Source organism: Aethalodelphis obliquidens, unplaced genomic scaffold (assembly GCF_003676395.1).
Source record: "Aethalodelphis obliquidens isolate GAN/ISIS:26980383/991018 unplaced genomic scaffold, ASM367639v1 scaffold69, whole genome shotgun sequence".
NCBI lineage: Eukaryota > Metazoa > Chordata > Mammalia > Artiodactyla > Delphinidae > Aethalodelphis > Aethalodelphis obliquidens.
The window spans coordinates 9,571,353-9,587,420 of NW_020838013.1; the positions used below are offsets into that span (position 1 = coordinate 9,571,353).

At 63.7% G+C, this 16,068-nt stretch overlaps 3 protein-coding genes across 14 annotated transcripts in view; all 3 read left to right on the forward strand.

The window, feature by feature from the left end:
- The window catches only part of SLC25A22 (solute carrier family 25 member 22), an 8,445-nt gene extending 5,461 nt beyond the window's left edge, over positions 1-2,984 (forward strand). For 3 of the 7 annotated variants that reach the window (XM_027090538.1, XM_027090539.1, XM_027090540.1), the window contains exons 3-8: positions 298-364; positions 485-603; positions 719-893; positions 976-1,130; positions 1,223-1,298; positions 1,375-2,984. In XM_027090538.1, the coding sequence (XP_026946339.1) occupies positions 298-364; positions 485-603; positions 719-893; positions 976-1,130; positions 1,223-1,298; positions 1,375-1,525 (743 nt within the window). In that variant the 3' untranslated portion in view covers positions 1,526-2,984. The remainder of the gene's footprint in view (positions 1-297; positions 365-484; positions 604-718; positions 894-975; positions 1,131-1,222; positions 1,299-1,374) is intronic. The other 4 variants (XM_027090536.1, XM_027090537.1, XM_027090535.1 and 1 more) reach the window with 2 other exon arrangements.
- Positions 2,985-3,392: 408 nt separating this feature from the next.
- On the forward strand, positions 3,393-6,383 carry CEND1 (cell cycle exit and neuronal differentiation 1). Of its 3 annotated transcripts, none has more exons than XM_027090562.1 (2): positions 3,393-3,448; positions 4,847-6,383. In XM_027090562.1, exon 2 carries the CDS (start codon positions 4,944-4,946, stop codon positions 5,382-5,384), a length of 441 nt encoding a protein of 146 aa, XP_026946363.1. In that variant the 5' UTR covers positions 3,393-3,448; positions 4,847-4,943; the 3' UTR covers positions 5,385-6,383. The 3 variants fall into 3 exon arrangements, with proteins under 3 accessions (XP_026946363.1, XP_026946362.1, XP_026946361.1); XM_027090561.1 differs by having other exon boundaries at positions 3,409-3,471; XM_027090560.1 differs by lacking the exon at positions 3,393-3,448 and adding an exon at positions 3,489-3,843.
- A 6,709-nt stretch (positions 6,384-13,092) lies between these two features.
- The window catches only part of GATD1 (glutamine amidotransferase class 1 domain containing 1), a 6,782-nt gene continuing 3,806 nt past the window's right edge, over positions 13,093-16,068 (forward strand). For 3 of the 4 annotated variants that reach the window (XR_003429491.1, XM_027090557.1, XM_027090558.1), the window contains exons 1-4: positions 13,093-13,180; positions 14,676-14,752; positions 15,206-15,311; positions 15,677-15,784. Coding sequence is in view for 3 of the 4 variants with exons in the window: in XM_027090557.1 (XP_026946358.1) it covers positions 13,117-13,180; positions 14,676-14,752; positions 15,206-15,311; positions 15,677-15,784 (355 nt within the window). In the remaining variant the exon portion in view is untranslated. Of the gene's footprint in view, positions 13,181-13,484; positions 13,803-14,675; positions 14,753-15,205; positions 15,312-15,676; positions 15,785-16,068 lie in introns of those variants that run through there. The other variant, XM_027090559.1, reaches the window with a different exon arrangement.

Below are 16,068 nucleotides of genomic sequence, written 5' to 3' on the forward strand. Positions count from 1 at the left end.
CCCCCCCCCCCCCCCCCCCCCCCCCCTCCTCCCCCTCCTCCTCCTCCTCCTCCTCCTCCTCCTCCTCCTCTGTCCCCAGATGCTGAGTCAGTGGTGCCCAGGCCCCAGGGGTCCTTGGCCCCCAGCCACTGCCTGCTGCCCCTTGTAGGTTGGGATCTGGGGGGCACTGACCGGTTTTCCCCATCACCCAAGGGTGGGGCTGAAAGGGCAGTAGTCCCTTGGAGCACTGGAACCGCCCCCCCACTGCATTTCTCTTTGCTCAACAACGGCCCCTTGGCCCTTCCCTGGCCCTGCCAGGAGCCATCTGTCAATTGGGCTCAGCGCCTGTTGCTGGAGAGCCTGGAGGGTGTCTGAGGCTGCGGAGGTCTGTACCCCACAGGGCTGCCTCCGCCTCCACCCTTCCCATGCCCCCTCACTCCTGGGCGCACTGGGAGGCCCCCGGGGCCTCTGACTCTTCCTTGCAGCCCCACCCTCTTTGCTACAGGCAGAAGCTGACCCTGTTCAAGGAGATGCTGGCGGGCTGCGGGGCCGGCACCTGCCAGGTGATCGTGACCACCCCCATGGAGATGCTGAAGATCCAGCTCCAGGACGCGGGCCGCATTGGTGAGGGCGGGGCGGCAGGGCAGCTGGGCGGGGGAACTAGCCAGGCCCCTGCCCTGACGCCACCGCGTGCCTCGCGCCGAGAGGGAGACCAGCAGGCCGGCCCCTTTCTCCCCAGCCGCCCAGAGGAAGACCCTATCTGGCCAGGCCCAGCTTTCTGGCCGGGGGGGTGCCCAGCCCCCCGTGGAGCCTCCAGCTGCACCCCGGCCCACAGCCACTCAGCTGACCCGGGACCTGCTGCGGAGCCGCGGCATCGCCGGCCTCTACAAGGGACTGGGGGCCACGCTGCTCAGGTAGGGGGGCAGGGAGGGTTGGGGGCGGCCCGCCCACCTGCCCCCCACCTCCCAGCCAGTCACCACCGCCCTCCTTCCGCAGGGATGTCCCCTTCTCCATCGTCTACTTCCCCCTCTTTGCCAACCTGAACCAGCTGGGCCAACCGGCATCTGGGGAGAAGTCTCCTTTCTACGTGTCCTTCCTGGCCGGCTGCGTGGCTGGGAGCGCGGCTGCCGTGGCTGTCAACCCCTGTGATGGTCAGTGCCCAGGCCTGGGCCCGGGTTGGGGACGGGGCTGAGGAGTGGGGTCGGCGGTAAGGGGCCCACACTGACCCGCACGCTCCCTGCAGTGGTGAAGACCCGGCTCCAGACGCTCCAGCGTGGCGTCAACGAGGACACCTACTCAGGGTTCCTGGACTGCGCCAGGTGGGTGAGCCCCGGGGGTGTGGGGCGGGGGTAGGGCGGCCCCAGCCCTGCAGCTCTGACCCCCCTCCCCCGACAGGAAGATCTTGCGGAACGAGGGCCCCACAGCCTTCCTGAAGGGTGCTTACTGCCGCGCCCTGGTCATCGCCCCGCTGTTCGGCATTGCTCAGGTGGTCTACTTCCTGGGCATCGCCGAGACCCTGCTGGGGCTGCCGCGAGTCCAGCCCTGAGCCCGGCAGCCACCCCACGCCCTCCAGCTGAGCGGGACCAGAGTGGGGCCAGAGCCAGGCAACGCACCCGGATGATGCGAGAGTCTCTCCCCACATGGACGTGGGGGTGGGGGGAGAGGAAGGGGTGCAGGGTCCACACGGTGTGCACGCGTGGGCCTGGTGGGGTTCTGCCTGCACGACCGCTGGGATCAATGTCTTATGTAGAAAGCTCAGAAATCTTTACATTCCTGGAGCCAGCCCTGCCCACCTTGGCCCCCCCCGAACACCCCCAGGGACAGAGCTGGTCTCTGGACTGGGGGCCCCCAGGCCTGGGCTGGGCAAGCTGGACCCTCCCCTCCAGTCTACCAGCTCCCGTCCCCGAGGCTTGGCCCCTAGTCCACAGAGGGGACCCTGCACAAACCTATTTATTAACTTGCTGAGCACAAGTGGCTTTGTCCATCTCTCCGTCTGTCCGTCCAGCCTCCCCTGCTGCTGTTCTCGCCTTGGCCAGCCTTGCGGGAGGATTGGGCTCTCCTGCCCCCCATATTGAGCCAGGAATCCTAGGCTGGGGGTCACCCTGCGTTCTGACTCCCAGGACAGGTTCCCCGCCCCCACCGTGGGACCCAGCCTCCTTCCTGGTAGGCCCCTCGGCCTCCAGCCCAGGCTGGGGACCCAGAGCGTGTGAAGTCGGGGCGCATGTACGAATGTTGTGGGGAGTAGCTGGTGGCAGCCCTTTGCTGGCCTGGCCCCTCAGGGATGGGGCTGCCGGGGAGACTGCTGCCTTTCCCCACATGGCCAGGCGCGTGCGTGTGTGCGCGTGCGTGCGCGCACGTGTGCTGTGTGTGCCCTAGACTCCCTACTGCCCCCGTCCAGAAATTCATTTCTCCGGCCTGCCCGCTCCTGCTGCACCTTCAGTAGACCCCTCTTCGGAGACCACCACCCTGGTGCAGGATTGGCCCTAGGGGAGGGCAGGCACGAGGACCAGTCTGGAGCCTGGGAGCGTGTCCTCCTCTTGCAGGGGTGCCAGGAGCTGCCCCTCCAGTCTTCCCAGTGCCCACACTGCTCTCTGGGCCTCTGCATACGGCCCCCCCAACAATTAGTAAAGCTCCGCCCTCCCAGCGTCTCCCCCCCCCCCCCACTGATATTGTGAATCGAGGCAGAGGCTCACCCTGCCCTGCCCTGTCCCCAGCCACGTGATCGTGTTGGTGATTGGTCTGACGTGCCGGTGCTGTGTTCCCCCACCCCCCGGGCCCCCTCCCTGGAGGCCCCTCCCAGTGACACTACCTGGGGCTCAGGCCTGGGCCCCGCAGTTTGCGGTTGCTCCTGGGAGCTGCCCTCTCCCGTCACATCTGTACCTTGGAAGCTGCTGCTGCTGCTGCTTACAGAATTATATATTTTTTCTTTCGAATTCAAGAGTTTTAAGAAGTTGTAACTTTTTGTGTCTTGTCATGTAAGAAGATAAATAAATATTCTAAGTAGATGCCTCTTCTCTGAGACTCTGGTAGGGGTGACGAGGGGAAGGGCGCCCTCCTCTTCTGGTAACTGGCTCCCCTCACCTGGCAGTCCTGGGTCCGTCTGCCCACCCACTGACGGGCACACTGGTTGGAGGGGGTCCTGGGCGGAGGGGCCTCCTGACTCCCTCACAGTCTGGGATGGGGTTGCCAGCCTCAGCCCCTCACCTCCCTGACTCTAAGCTGCCCTTGGGATCAAAAGCGGAGCTGGGTTTGGGGGCCCCAGAGGTCTCAGCCAGCTCGGGGCGCTGTGGTGGCCGAAAGCAGGTGGGCGGGGCCAGCGCTGATGCGGTCCCGCCCCCCTTCCTGCGCCGGAAGCAGTGCATTGTGGGAAACTCCCAGTCCTTCCTCCGCAGCCGCCGCCCGCCGCCCGCCGCCCGCCGCCCGCCGCCCGCCGCCCGCTGTGGTCCCGCGGAGAGCGCGCTGCGCCGAGGTGGGAGCGCCGGGAGCAGCAGCGTAAGGCGGCGGCGACTCCGCGGCCTGGGGTCTGGGGTGGGGTGGGGGCGTTGGGCCCCGCAGGAAGAAGCAGCGGTTCTCCGCTATGAAGGTCACCGGGGGCCCTCCGGGGCCCTTGCTCTCTTGGGCACAGCGGCCTGCAGGGGGAGGGGTAGCCGGGTGACGTTAGTATGAGCCAGAAATAACCAAGGGTCTGGGGGAGGTGGAGAGTGGACGCCCTGCCCTTTGCAAACTTGATGCCCAGCAGCTGGGTGCCCCTCCAGAGTGGCAGGGGTGAGGGGCTGCTGGGGTTCCCCGGGAAGTAGGACAGCAGCTGGGCCTCTCATCAGGACACCCACATCACGCCGTGACCTTCAGGCGACCTTCACTGTGGTTAGTGTGCATTGCCAGGGTGGGGACCTGGGGCTGCCACCCCCCACGCAGGCTCCCTCTCCCTGAGGGTTGAGGTGGGAGTTCTCAACCTCCTGGAAAAGCGGCAGACCGCCGGTGTCCGGGTGTCCAGGGAGGGAAGACTCAGGTCCAGAGTGACGAGGCCCCCAGTCCCCCTGCCCTCCCCAAACATTGAGGATCTGGGCCAGGCCTTCCCTACAGCCCAGAGCCCCCATCCTCTGCCTGGCCCAGATTCGGGGGTGCTGAGGCTGATGACAGGGCGCCTGCCGACCCCAGACTCACACCAGGGATTCCCTCCACTCCCAGAGGCAGGCGTGGCCTCAGGGTCACGGAGGACTCCCTGCTCTTAGGCCGGAGCAGGCAAGGCCGGTCATGGGGGTGGGTGCCCGGCGCTGGGGGGAGTAGATGGCTGGCTGGGAGGCACAGGCCTGTCACTGCCACCCTGCCTTCTCCAGCCTTCTGAGAAGACACCCTGGTTTTGTCACATCCAGGTCCTGGCGCCCTGGGGCCCATTCCTACCCCACCAAGGCGCAAGAGCCCAGACTCTGGGCTCCCACCGTGCCCTGCCTCCCCCCCAGCCCACCCAGCCCTGAGAAGGGTATGCAGTCAGTTCTGCCCAGGCCCACGGGGCTGCTGTCCACCTCCTGTGACCGCACACCCTTCTCAGGGCTGGGTGGGCTCTCTTTCCCACCCTGGGTCAGCGTGATGGACACGGCACACATGTGGGCAAGACCGTGTCACAGATGAGGAAACTGAAGCCTCTGGCTGGTCTCATCCCGACACCCCAGCCCAGAGGGGGCCCACAGCCCCTGCTTGTGTGCTTGGAGGGGCTTTTCAGAAGGTGGGTGAAGCCGGACGGAGGCTGAGCCTTGGAAGAAGAGGGTCCAGAGAACTGAGCAGGGTCTCTATAGGGACAAGGAGCTGGGAGCTGGACAGGACGCCAAGTCTCTTGTCCCAGCCTCGTTGGGTCTCCCCCACCCTCCAGGCTCATAGGATGCCCAGAGGTGAGCTGTCCTGAGCTGCTGCGGTCTAGACACCTGCCTGTCCACGCACGCCCCGTGCAGCCCGCCAGCACACCCACCATGGAGTCCAGAGGGAAGTCGACCAGCAGCCCCAAGGCCGACACCAAGGCTGCTGCTGAGGCCCGAGCGCCCACCGCCGCGGACGGGAAAGCCCCCTCGGCTAAGCCAGGGAAGAAGGAGGCCCAAGTGGAGAAGCAGGAGCCTCCAGCGGCCCCCACCCTGCCGCCTGCCAAGAAGACCCCGGCCAAGGCAGACCCTGCCCTCCTCAACAACCACAGCAACCTGAAGCCGACCCCCGCAGCCCCCAGCAGCCCCGATGCAGCGCCCGAGCCCAAGGGCCCTGGGGATGGGGCTGAGGAGGGCGAGGCCCCCGACGGGGGCCCAGGGGGCCAAGGCCCCTGCCCTTTCGAGAACTTGACCCCCCTGTTTGTGGCTGGGGGCATGGCTGTGGCAGCTGCAGCCCTGATTCTCGGTGTGGCCTTCCTGGTCCGAAAAAAATGATGGCTGGTGCCCAGGCGGGGGCACAGCCACTTCCTGTACAGACCTCGGGAATCTAGTGCATGCCAAGTTCACACACAGCTATCTATACATACGTAATACATATACTTGTGTACCCCCCATATACACGCAGAGGAAGAGAGAGAGGGACAGGCCCCCTGCCAGCAGTGGAAACCAAGCCCCCTCGGTCGGTCAGTCCCCAGCACTTTCCCCTCTGAACCTGGGGGCGGAAGGAGCCCTGGCTCTGTGGGTTACAGAGCAGCACGGTTGGAGCCCTGACAGGGTGGCGGCTTAGGCTGGACCAGGGCACCTGAGGGCGGAGGAAGGAGTGGGCTGAGTGTGGCCCGCCTGCCCAAGCGTGCCAGCCTGTCCCAAGGGCCCCAGTGGTTCTGCGGGCTTCCTGGCAGCAACTTCCCAATGAGCCCCCAGGGTGGGTGCCCCCAGGGCTGGGCAGGGGTCTGGGATGGGTTCTGACCTGGGTGCAGCCCGCGTGGGGACATTAAAGGGTGTGGCTGTCTCACTCTCCCCATTTCTGCTCTTTGCTTGCAACTTGGGGTGGGGCGTTCATCTGGGTGGGCTGACTCCGGGGTGCTGGCCTCAGGCGGGCGGCCACACGGGCGGAGTTTCCGAGCCACTTGCCCGGTCACCTGAGCCCTGGCTGGGTGGACAGACAGCCCGAAGGCTGGTGTTGGGAGGGGGCTCCCCAAGTTGACCTTCTAGCTGGGCCCCACATTTCCTGCCCTGACCCCCATCCCGCCGTGCGGCAGTTGTCCTGCGGGCAGCTGAGAGCTTGGCAGGGAGGCGGCTGTGCCGGCCTAGCCCCCCACAGACGGCGCCTCCTGCCTCACCCAGCGTCCTCGGGCTCTAACAAGCGTATACATGCAATAACACAGGTAGAGTAGAACCGCTTGGCGGGTGCCCGTCACCCACGTCCGCTGCCTCATTGTGCCTGCAGGGAGACCATGCGTTGCTGGGCCCACGGCACGGTGGCAGTGGGCACTGTGGGAGCCCGATGTGCCCTTGCCTGGCCAGCTGGCCACTGGAACCCCAGGCCTGAGTGGAGGCCGAGTCTGAAATAAACTCTAATTATCTAAAGGCTGGGCTGGCGTCCTCACCTGCACGCGGCCGGGACAGGCTGGGGCTGCCTGTCTGGGTGTGTGGGGTGTCATGTATCCACACCGAGGGCCTTCCAGGGAGGGACAGGGACCCCCAGGTGCCCCTCACCAGCCCTTCCTGCCACCTCCGAGCCCTTGATCCTGGTGAGCTCTACCCACAGCCCCGCCCAGGGCCTGGCCCCTCCCAGACAGCCACAGCCAGGCCTTCCTGCAGGCCCTGACGCTAGATGGACACCCAGGGGCTGCAGGACCCGCCCCCAGGCCCAGGCTGCCGGCCACAGCATGGGGTCGAGCTGTCCTGGAGCCACGTTGGGAGGGGAATGGGGACCTTGGCCCTCAGTCGTCCTCTCCAGCTGGGGACGCTTTCTCGACCCCTCTCTGCAGTGAGCTCACCACTCCAGGGGGGTGGGGAGGTCGCTGCAGGGAGGGGGGTCCCTCCTCTCATCACCTTCCACCTGCAGCTCGCTGCCCACCCTGGCCAGGTGTCCAACTGGGGGAGTCGCGCGGGCGTGGGCTCGTGGGGAGGAAGGCCCCCTGGGCTCCAGAAGTGCTCTGTGGGCTTTGTCACCCTGGGCCCCACGGACTTCCTCAAGCTGGTTGGGGGCACGTCTCTCCCTTCTTTTCCAGGTACTCATCCCCCATTGGTGCACCCATACCTCAGGCCCAGACAAGTCCAGAGCCCTTCCTTGGAGTGAACACACTCCAAACAGACCTGACACCCTTGCCCTGAGCCATCTGGCCTGAGCTTGGCCACAGAGAGCAGGCGGACGGTGCCCACACCCGCAGCCTCCAGCCCGCCGGCCCCACAGGCGCCGGGGCTGCCACTTGCCTACCTTCTCCAGCCAGCCAGCCCCCTCTCCCCTTCTCTGTGTTCTGCTTGCACCTAAAATGCAAACAAACGAAAATCCTTCTGCCATTTTAGGGGACTTGGGGCGGGACGGAGGTGCCTGTGAAGGTGAGATCTGTCACCTTCAGCTGGACACCCAGGGCTCGCTCCTCTCGATGCGGTGATGTACTCCCCGTGTTGCTGCCTCATTTTACTTCTCCATTCTCTGTTTGTTTGTTTGTTTTTTGCGGTACGCGGGCCTCTCACCGTTGTGGCCTCTCCCACTGCGGAGCACAGGCTCCGGACGCGCAGGCTCAGTGGCCATGGCTCACGGGCCCAGCCGCTCCGTGGCATGTGGGATCCTCCTGGACCGGGGCACGAACCCGTGTCCCCTGCATCGGCAGGCGGACTCTCAACCACTGCACCATCAGGGAAGCCCCCTCGATTCTCTATTAAAGGATATTTAGATTGTTTCAGAATTTTTGCAACTTTAGACAAAGCAGTAATGGAAATCCTTGTCCTGGCCCGGTGCCCTGTGTCTCTGGGCATCCTGCGTGCACATCTGACCTTTATTTTATTGTGGTAAAATGTACATTATATAAAATTGACCATTTTATCTTGAACTTGTCGGTGCACAGGACTTTAGCATTAATCACATCCACACTGCTGTGCTAGCATCATACCATCTGCCTCCGAAACCATTCATCGCCCCAAACTGACAGTCTGCCCCCATTAAACACTCACTCCTCATTCCCTCCCCCCCACCCCACCCCCCCGCCCTCACCATCTACTTTCTGTCTCTGTGAATGACGACTCTGGGGACGTCATGTGAGTGGAATCAGACAGGATTTGTCCTTCTGTGTCTGGCTTATTCACTGAGCATAATGTCCCCAAGCTTCATCCGTGTTGTAGCCTGTGTCAGGTTCTCCTTCCTTTTAAGGCTGACTATCCCATTATATGCATGGACCACCTTTTGTGTGTCCGTCATTCGCTGATGGGCACTGGGCTGCCTCTTCCTGTAAGGCTGCTGTGTGCACACCTGAGTCCCTCCCTGCGGTTCTCCTGGGACTCACCCAGAGGTAGGCCACACTGTGTATGCACCTTAAACTCGGCTGCCCTGTCTCGTGCCCATGGGTCGGCCACGAGAGCAGAGCTCCCCTCCCTTGGTGACACAGGAGCAGGTGAAGCACTCAAGGTTTTAAAGCCCATCTGGGGACTTCCCTGGTGGCGCAGTGGTTAAGTATCTGCCTGCCAGTGCAGGGGACACGGGTTCGCGCCCTGGTCCGGGAAGATCCCGCATGCCGCGGAGCAACTAAGCCCACGTGCCACAACTACTGAGCCTGCGCTCTAGAGCCCGCAAGCCACAACTACTGAGCCCGCAAGCCACAACTACTGAAGCCCATGCGTCTAGAGCCCACGCTCTGCAACACAAGAAGCCACCGCGGTGAGAAGCCCGCGCACCGCAACGAAGAGTAGCCACCCCTCGCTGCAACTAGAGAAAGTCCGCGCACAGCAACAAAGACCCAACACAGCCAAATATAAGTAAATTAAATAAATAAATAAAAATAAAGTCCGTCTGAACAGGGGAAGCTGGCCACTTCTGGTTGTTTCTGTTTGCACTGATCCAACTGCTACTTTTCACCAGGTTCTTGGCCATCTGGGCCTTGCCTTTTCTGACTTTTTTTTTTTAAGATTTTATTTATTTATTTATTTTTGGCTGCGTTGGGTCTTTGTTGCTGTGCGCGGGCTTCCTCTAGTTGCGGCGAGCGGGGGCTGCTCTTCGCTGTGGCGCGCGGGCTTCTCATTGCAGTGGCTTCTCTTTGTTGTGGAGCACGGGCTCTAGGCGTGCGGGCTCGGTATTTGTGGCTCTCAGGTTCAGTAGTTGTGGCTCACGGGCTTAAGCTGCTCTGTGACATGTGGGATCTTCCCGGACCAGGGCTCGAACCCGTGTCCCCTGCATTGGCAGGCGGATTCTTAACCACTGCGCCACCAGCGAAGTCCTCTTCATGTGTTTTATACTGCAAGCCTTCATCACATGGCACTATCTGCATTCAGTGGCTGGCTTACACCTCACTCTGTTTCCTGCATCTAGAAGTTTCAAAATCTCAGCTCATCACACGGAACTGTTGCTCTCTTTACCATGCAAGCTTTTGGAACCTCGGTTAGAAGGATGTTCTCCCTTGTTGTAGTCTAATACTCTTGGCATTTACTCACGTTTAGGCCTTTAATGCATCTGGACCTTAGGTTTTGTGTGGAGTAAGCTGGAGAGCTTGTGGTCTTTCTTTCTCACCAGCAGGTGTGATGAGCCAGCAACAGGCAGTGGACGGTCCCCCTAGCCCCACGGTGACTCTGTCTCCTGCTGTCACTTCCCACACAGCCAGGGCCTATCCTGAGCCTGGGTCTGCCTGCACCTGCCACAAGGCCACACTGTAGTTTTGTGATATCACTTTGTAACCATCTCCTGTTTCTTCTGAGGCTCAGCTTCTCGTTCACAGCATCTCTAAGCTTGAGGAATGTAGGCATGCTTCCAAAATGAGAAAAACAAAACAAAACAAACAAAAACAACCTCTTGGGGCTGCCCAGGCTAACTTAAGTTACTTTTGTTACAGAACTGCTTTTATATTTATTTATTTATTTGTCTGTTTATTTGGCTGCATCGGGTCTTAGTTGCAGCGTGCAGGCTCCAGAGGCCACGGGCGCGGTGGTTGTGATGTGCGGGCTTAGTTGCCCCGCGGCACGTGGGATCTTAGTTCCCTGACGAGGGATCGAACCCGAATCCCCTGCATTGGAAGGCAGATGCTTAACCACTGGACCACCAGGGAAATCCCAGAACTACTTTTAAGGTCTAAACAAAATACCAACTACAAAAAGTATTTAGTGTATAAAGAGTACACACTGTAAATCCCACTCGAACTTACAAGGACACCTGAAAACCAGGAGAACTCAGATGGCAGCAGCGTCTCCAGGGACGGAGGCCCCAGTGGGCTGGGCACTGAGGGAGGGGCTGCTAGGATAAGCTGTGTCACACGTGGGGTCACCGTATAGGGACGCAAAAAGTGTAGGGGTCCAGTGTGCTTTCCTCTCTAGCACCCTCTCCTCTCCCGAGAGTAACTTCCCTTTGGGGACCCCACCGTGGCACGCATCCTCTGTGTGCCCGGGGGTGGGGATGCCAATGCCTCAGGATCCTGCCCTCCGCAGATATGGGCATGGCCAGGTAGGGGCCTTTGGAAATGCTCTTCCTCCAGCAGGGCAGAACAACCGAGGCCTGCGGAGGGCAGAGGTGCGGGCGGCTCGCTGCTGCGGACCCTCCCCCTGGCTGCTGCATCAGGCCTCTCTGATTCCTGGGCCTTCAGCGCACCCCTGGCCCCGAGGCTCCCTGACCTCAGGGAGGTCCCAGGGCCAGGCAGGCAGAGGCTCCCTGCGCCCCAGTGACTGGTCCTGCCGTGCCTGGGCTTCCTGTCTGGTGCCTTCGGCCCCCGGAGCCGGTGCTGGCTGTCCGAGGGCTGCTGAGAAGAGCGAAAGCCGCACCACGTCCACACGCCACGGCCCCCGCCCCCCGGCCCCGGCATCAGGCACCTGTCCCGGCAGGAGAGAAGTGCACACCTGTGTGTTGCAGAGGGCGCTGAGGGAACGTCCCTGGGATCCACCCCGGCACATGGGAACAAAAAGCCTGGGTGTAAGTCGGCCCCGCCTTCAGCCCAGTGGTACCCGGAGGTGTGTCTGAGGGGAACCCCATGCAGACCCTCCTCTGGATCCTCCCAGGTGACCGCTGCTTCCTGTCCTGATGTCCTGGGCATTGGGATGGGCCAGCTTGAGACAGAACCCACCTCCCTGTCACATCACCCCACTCCAGGCCACAGATCGCCACTGCCTGTCCAACTGCCTGATGTTCTCCAGCCAGGCCCTGGCAGCCTGGGGTCAGACAGTGGAACCAGCTGATCTGTCCTCTCAACAGTACTGCTGAAGTCCCACCCGAGGCAGAGGGACCCTGTGCCCAGCCCGCTGCCCTGGCCTCAGCCGCCCCAGCCTTTAGGGGCTGGTGCAGGGTCTGCATAACCCACAGGTGCTTGAGGTCTAAGTCTCTGGATCCACCCTGCCCAGCCTCGGCCAAAAGAGAACCTGGAGCTGAGGGGCCTTAGCCCTGCTGGGAAGAGGGATGCATCCTGGGCCTGGGACATGGCCACTCTGCCCGCTGCCTGGTAGCTGGCCTGCCCGTGACACACCCACCCTGAGAGAGCCCCAACCCCAAGTCCTTATATGGGAGGCCCACTGGGCAGTCAGGCTGAGCTAGCAAAGGGGCACTCAGGGCAGTCCTTGCATGGGGTGTTCTCAGAACGGGAGAACTGGGTAGACAGTGCCTTAGTGCCCATGGGCTTTGACGGATGGTTAGGAGTTTGACGGGCAGAGAGGCACTCCAGCATTCCAGAGGTAGGAATAGGAAGTGCAAAGGCCCCCAGGGAAAGGCTCAGGCGTGCTCTGAAAAGAGGAAGTTGCCAGGGGAGCAAAAGCAGGGGTGACCTGAAGCACTGGTCAGCAAGCCCCCCAGGAATGGCCCCCCACTCACCCAGCCTTGGCTTCCAGGGTGAGCAAGTTCCAGAGACAGGAATGAAATGCTGGTGCAGGACAACAGGACCTTGTGATCCCCACGTACCTTGTGCCTCAGGGTCCCAAACAAGTGCAAGAACCCAGGTTCAAGGGTGTCACAACCCCCAACAGCAGAGCCCCTGTGCCCAGCCCCCAGGCCTCCCCCACCTTCACCTGCCCCACCCAGGCGCTATTGGACAAGGAGGTACCTGAAGAGCATGTAGATGATGCCAGGGGGAGGTGGGTGAGCCTACACCTCAGGTGTGACCCAGGGCAAGAGCTGTGGGATGAGGCTCAGCAGGACGGGTGGGGGCTCTGAAGGGGGAGCCCCAACCTCTCAGGTCTAGATCCTTCCCAGGAGACAGTCACCAGGCCTGGGCTGCTGGCTGCAGATCTGTCTGGTCCCCAGGCCCTCCTGCATCTGCTCTGAGAGGAGGAGTCACCTGCCAGTCGCTCCCCTGCAGCAGCCGCCATCACCCCCGGGTGTGCACGGCCACCTGGCCCAGGTGTGGGCCCCGAGGCCAGGCCTGAGTGACAGGCCCCACCTCAAACGCAGGGGGTGGGGTGTGAGGGACAGGGGCCGCCCCCTGGGATGGGAACCCACTCAGGAAGGGGCAGCGAGACTGCAACCCCACCTGGGGGGCACCCCAGTCACCATGACAGGTCATCTTGTGTGCGTCCTCCCCACTGGACCCGGGGGCAGACACGGAGACCCAGAATGAGGCTTCCGGCTTGTGAGGCCCCATGCCAGCACCGCTGCCTCTGTGCAGGGTGCGCCTCCCAACTCCACATGCCACGTGGGACCCGTACCCTCGCAGGCTGGCCTGCGCGGCCCTGGACTGGGCTTGGGCAGGGGAATGAACTGTGCTCCTGACCGCGGTTAGGAGTCGGGCCAGGGGGCTGCTCAGGGCTGCTGAGGGATCTGGCCCGAGAAGACCCTCGGAGGCCTCTCCTGCGGCCCCGCGCCCAAGCTCAGACCTCTCTGCGGGCCCGCCTGGGCCACGAGGCGGACGGCGTCAGAGGAGTGGCCCGGGCGGACCTTGACCTGGACTCCGACCCGGACCAGGGCTGGGAGGGAAAGGCGGGGCGGGAGGCGGGATGGCGCATGCGCCCGGCGCGGCTCAGCCCAGCCCCCAGGCCGCCGCGGCCCTTGACCTTGCCCCTGGCACGCTCCGCGCACGCGCAGGCCGCACAGGCCGTGGCTGGGCCCATGGCGTCCGAGCGGCTCCCGAGCCGGCCAGCCTGCCTCCTCGTGGCCAGCGGCGCCGCCGAAGGTGAGGCTCGAGAGGGCGGGGCGGGCGGGGCCGGAGGCCGTCCGCCGCGAGTGCTTCCGCCCGCGCCGGGGTTCTGTGGAGTCGAGGACCGGGGATGGCGGCCCGCCGCGGGTCTGGTCAGTACGCCGGGCCGCCGCTCTGGGGGAGCCGGGGAGGCGGGGCGGCGAGGGCAGTGGTGTCTCCTCCCCGCACCCTCCCCGCTGCCCGCCGGCCCGGCACACGGCCCGGAGGACGAGGGTGGGGAAGGGACGGGTCCGATGGGCTCGCGGGCGCCGTGGCTGGTGGGGCCCGGTTCTCGCCCAAGGCCCCCGGGTGCTCAGGGTCAGCAGGGGAGGAACGAGCCGGTGAGGGTGGCTGGCGCACTTCCTGGGTCCTCCCGTTGCTGCCTGCATCGCAGAGGAGTGATGAGCCCGAGGTCGAACGGCGGGAGGTGGAGAACCAGGGTTGGGACCAAGGGTCCGAGGCTGTTCCCGCCTTGACTTCTGTAGCTGCCCAGGTGGGCGAGGGAGTGAGGACCGCGGGTCATGGGGTCACAGTGTGCTGAGCCCCAGGGCCCCTGAGCTGTCCCCAGAATGAGGGATGGAGGAACTGAGGGACGCCCCCCCGCATGGGGAGTTCAAGGGTGAGCCATCGAGAGTGGGGTTCAGTCCTGAAGACGTGGGTGGCTGGTCGGAGTGCAGTTAGGGTGAGGAGGGGTCGCACTGGCTTGGCCGTGCCACGGGGAAGGGATGCTGAGGACAGGGGGTGGGGGCACAGCGCTGACAAGGCTGCCTCCAGAGTCCCTTCAGGGGAGCCTGGGGCGGAGCAGGTGGGGGTGGGAGGGCTGGAGGAACTGGGCAGAACTGGGGAGACCGTCTTTGCCCAATCTGTGGATTCTACGATGAATGTGTATTAATTTGTAAGAGGGAATAAAGGCGAAGGCGAGGTTTCGGGATTGGGTCCCTCGACTAAATAAAGGTGGAGGGATGCAGATCACGTCCCTTTAGAAGCAGGCGTCTCTGGTGGGGGGGGCCTCAGCCCCCAGCGGCCGGGAGCCTTCGGACTGGGCATGCGCAGAAGAGGCTGCACGCAGCCCCGGGGACGGGGCGGTAGGCGGGACACGCGAGCTCGGTGAGGAAGGGAGCCAGCGTCCCCCCGGCCTGTGCACCGCGCTTCCTGCTGACACGTGCTGCGGCCCCACCTCCACGGCCACAGGCCTCGCTCACTGCCGCTCCTCTGTGGCTGCGATCGGGGGTGGGGCTGGTGCTCAGCCCCTGTGGTTCGGTGCGTAGACAAGCAGAGTGTCAGGGAACCTCATGCATGGGTTTGCCTTCTGGAAAGGCCTTTAGTGGTCAGGCTGGGGAGACAGCCCCCCTCAGGGGGCCAGGGGGGCTAGGGCTGCTACCCCAGCCATGGGAGGGGTGGGCCCCGGGGTGAGATGGGGTGCGGGGCTGCTCCCCAGGGTGGTCCGGGGCCGGGAGGAGCCCTGCACCCACCGGGCTGCATCTCCTTGCAGGCGTGTCAGCCCAGTCCTTCCTCCACTGCTTCACACTGGCCAGCGCCGCCTTCAATCTGCAGGTGGCCACCCCCGGGGTAAGTCCAGCCACCCTCTCCTCCAGGACAGTGTTCCACCCCCTGGGAGGAGCCGGGAGCCAGCTTGGGCTGAGGGCCCGGGACCCCGGTGGCACCAGCTAGTTCTGTTCCCCATTTACTGAGACCTTTGGTCACGTGTGAGTGAGGGTGGCACAGACCTACCATTGGGAGGACTTCCCGGCCCTGGATGGTGTGGAACTCAGGGTCACAGAAGTGACCCATCAGGTGTTTCTCACTGCACCAAGGGTCACGCTGAGGTGGGTGGGACACTTGCTTCCACTTTATAGGCAGGAGACTGAGGCCACTCAGGGGCAGGAGGGGGCTGGGTGTGGCGAGGAAGCCGAGGGGCTGGGTGGTCGGGTGCCTTTGTCCCGAGGAACTGCTGTCAGTCCCAGCCCTTGTCAGCATTTTCCTGAGCCAAAGGCGGGGGCGTCTCATGCTGGGCTCCCGCAGGGGAAGACCATGGACTTCGTGGACGTGAACGAGAGCAACGCGCGCTGGGTGCAGGACTTCCGCCTCAAGGCCTACGCCAGCCCCGCCAAGCTCGAGTCCATCGACGGTGCGGGGCGTGGGGGGTCTGGGTGGGGGTGGTTCCAGCTGGGGTCATGGCCCCAAAGCGCTCGCCCACTCTGTTCCTGGAGCATCCAGGGGCTTGTCCCGAAGCACTGTGGCCATCCGGGGCCGTGTCCAGCCCTGCGTCCCGTGGCCAGAGTTCTCCAGCTCGGGCTGGGGGAGGGAGTTGGCGGGCACACAGAGGTGGTTTGGGAGCCTCGGGAGCCTTAGCCCACGTGGGGGTAAGTGACACAATCCTGTGACACAGTGGCTGGCAGGAGCAGAGAGGAGCTGGGCTGGTGGCCGTGTAGGGCCTGCTCCCAGCTGGCGACCTCGCTGTCTGTGACTGACTGGGCTGTGGTCTCCCGCCAGGTGCCCGGTACCACGCCCTCCTGATTCCCAGCTGTCCTGGGGCCCTGGCTGACCTGGCCAGCAGCGGGTCCCTGGCTCGCATCCTGCAGCACTTCCGCTCCGAGAGCAGTAGGTGGCCCCCAGGACTGGGGTTGGGTGTGTATGCAGATTCGTGGGAAACGGGGCTCCACCAACAGGGAGGAGAGGCGGGGAGATGCCCAGTGAGGGGCGTGGGAGGTGATGGCCATGGACTGCGGGGTTCAGGTTTTGTTGCTGGAGATGCCTGGTCATTTCAGGAGCCAGATAGGGTAGGTGTGAAGAGCCATGATTCTGACCAGTGAGCGGACAAGTTTAGACGGCATGTGTACACACACACACACACACACACACACACACACACACACACACACACA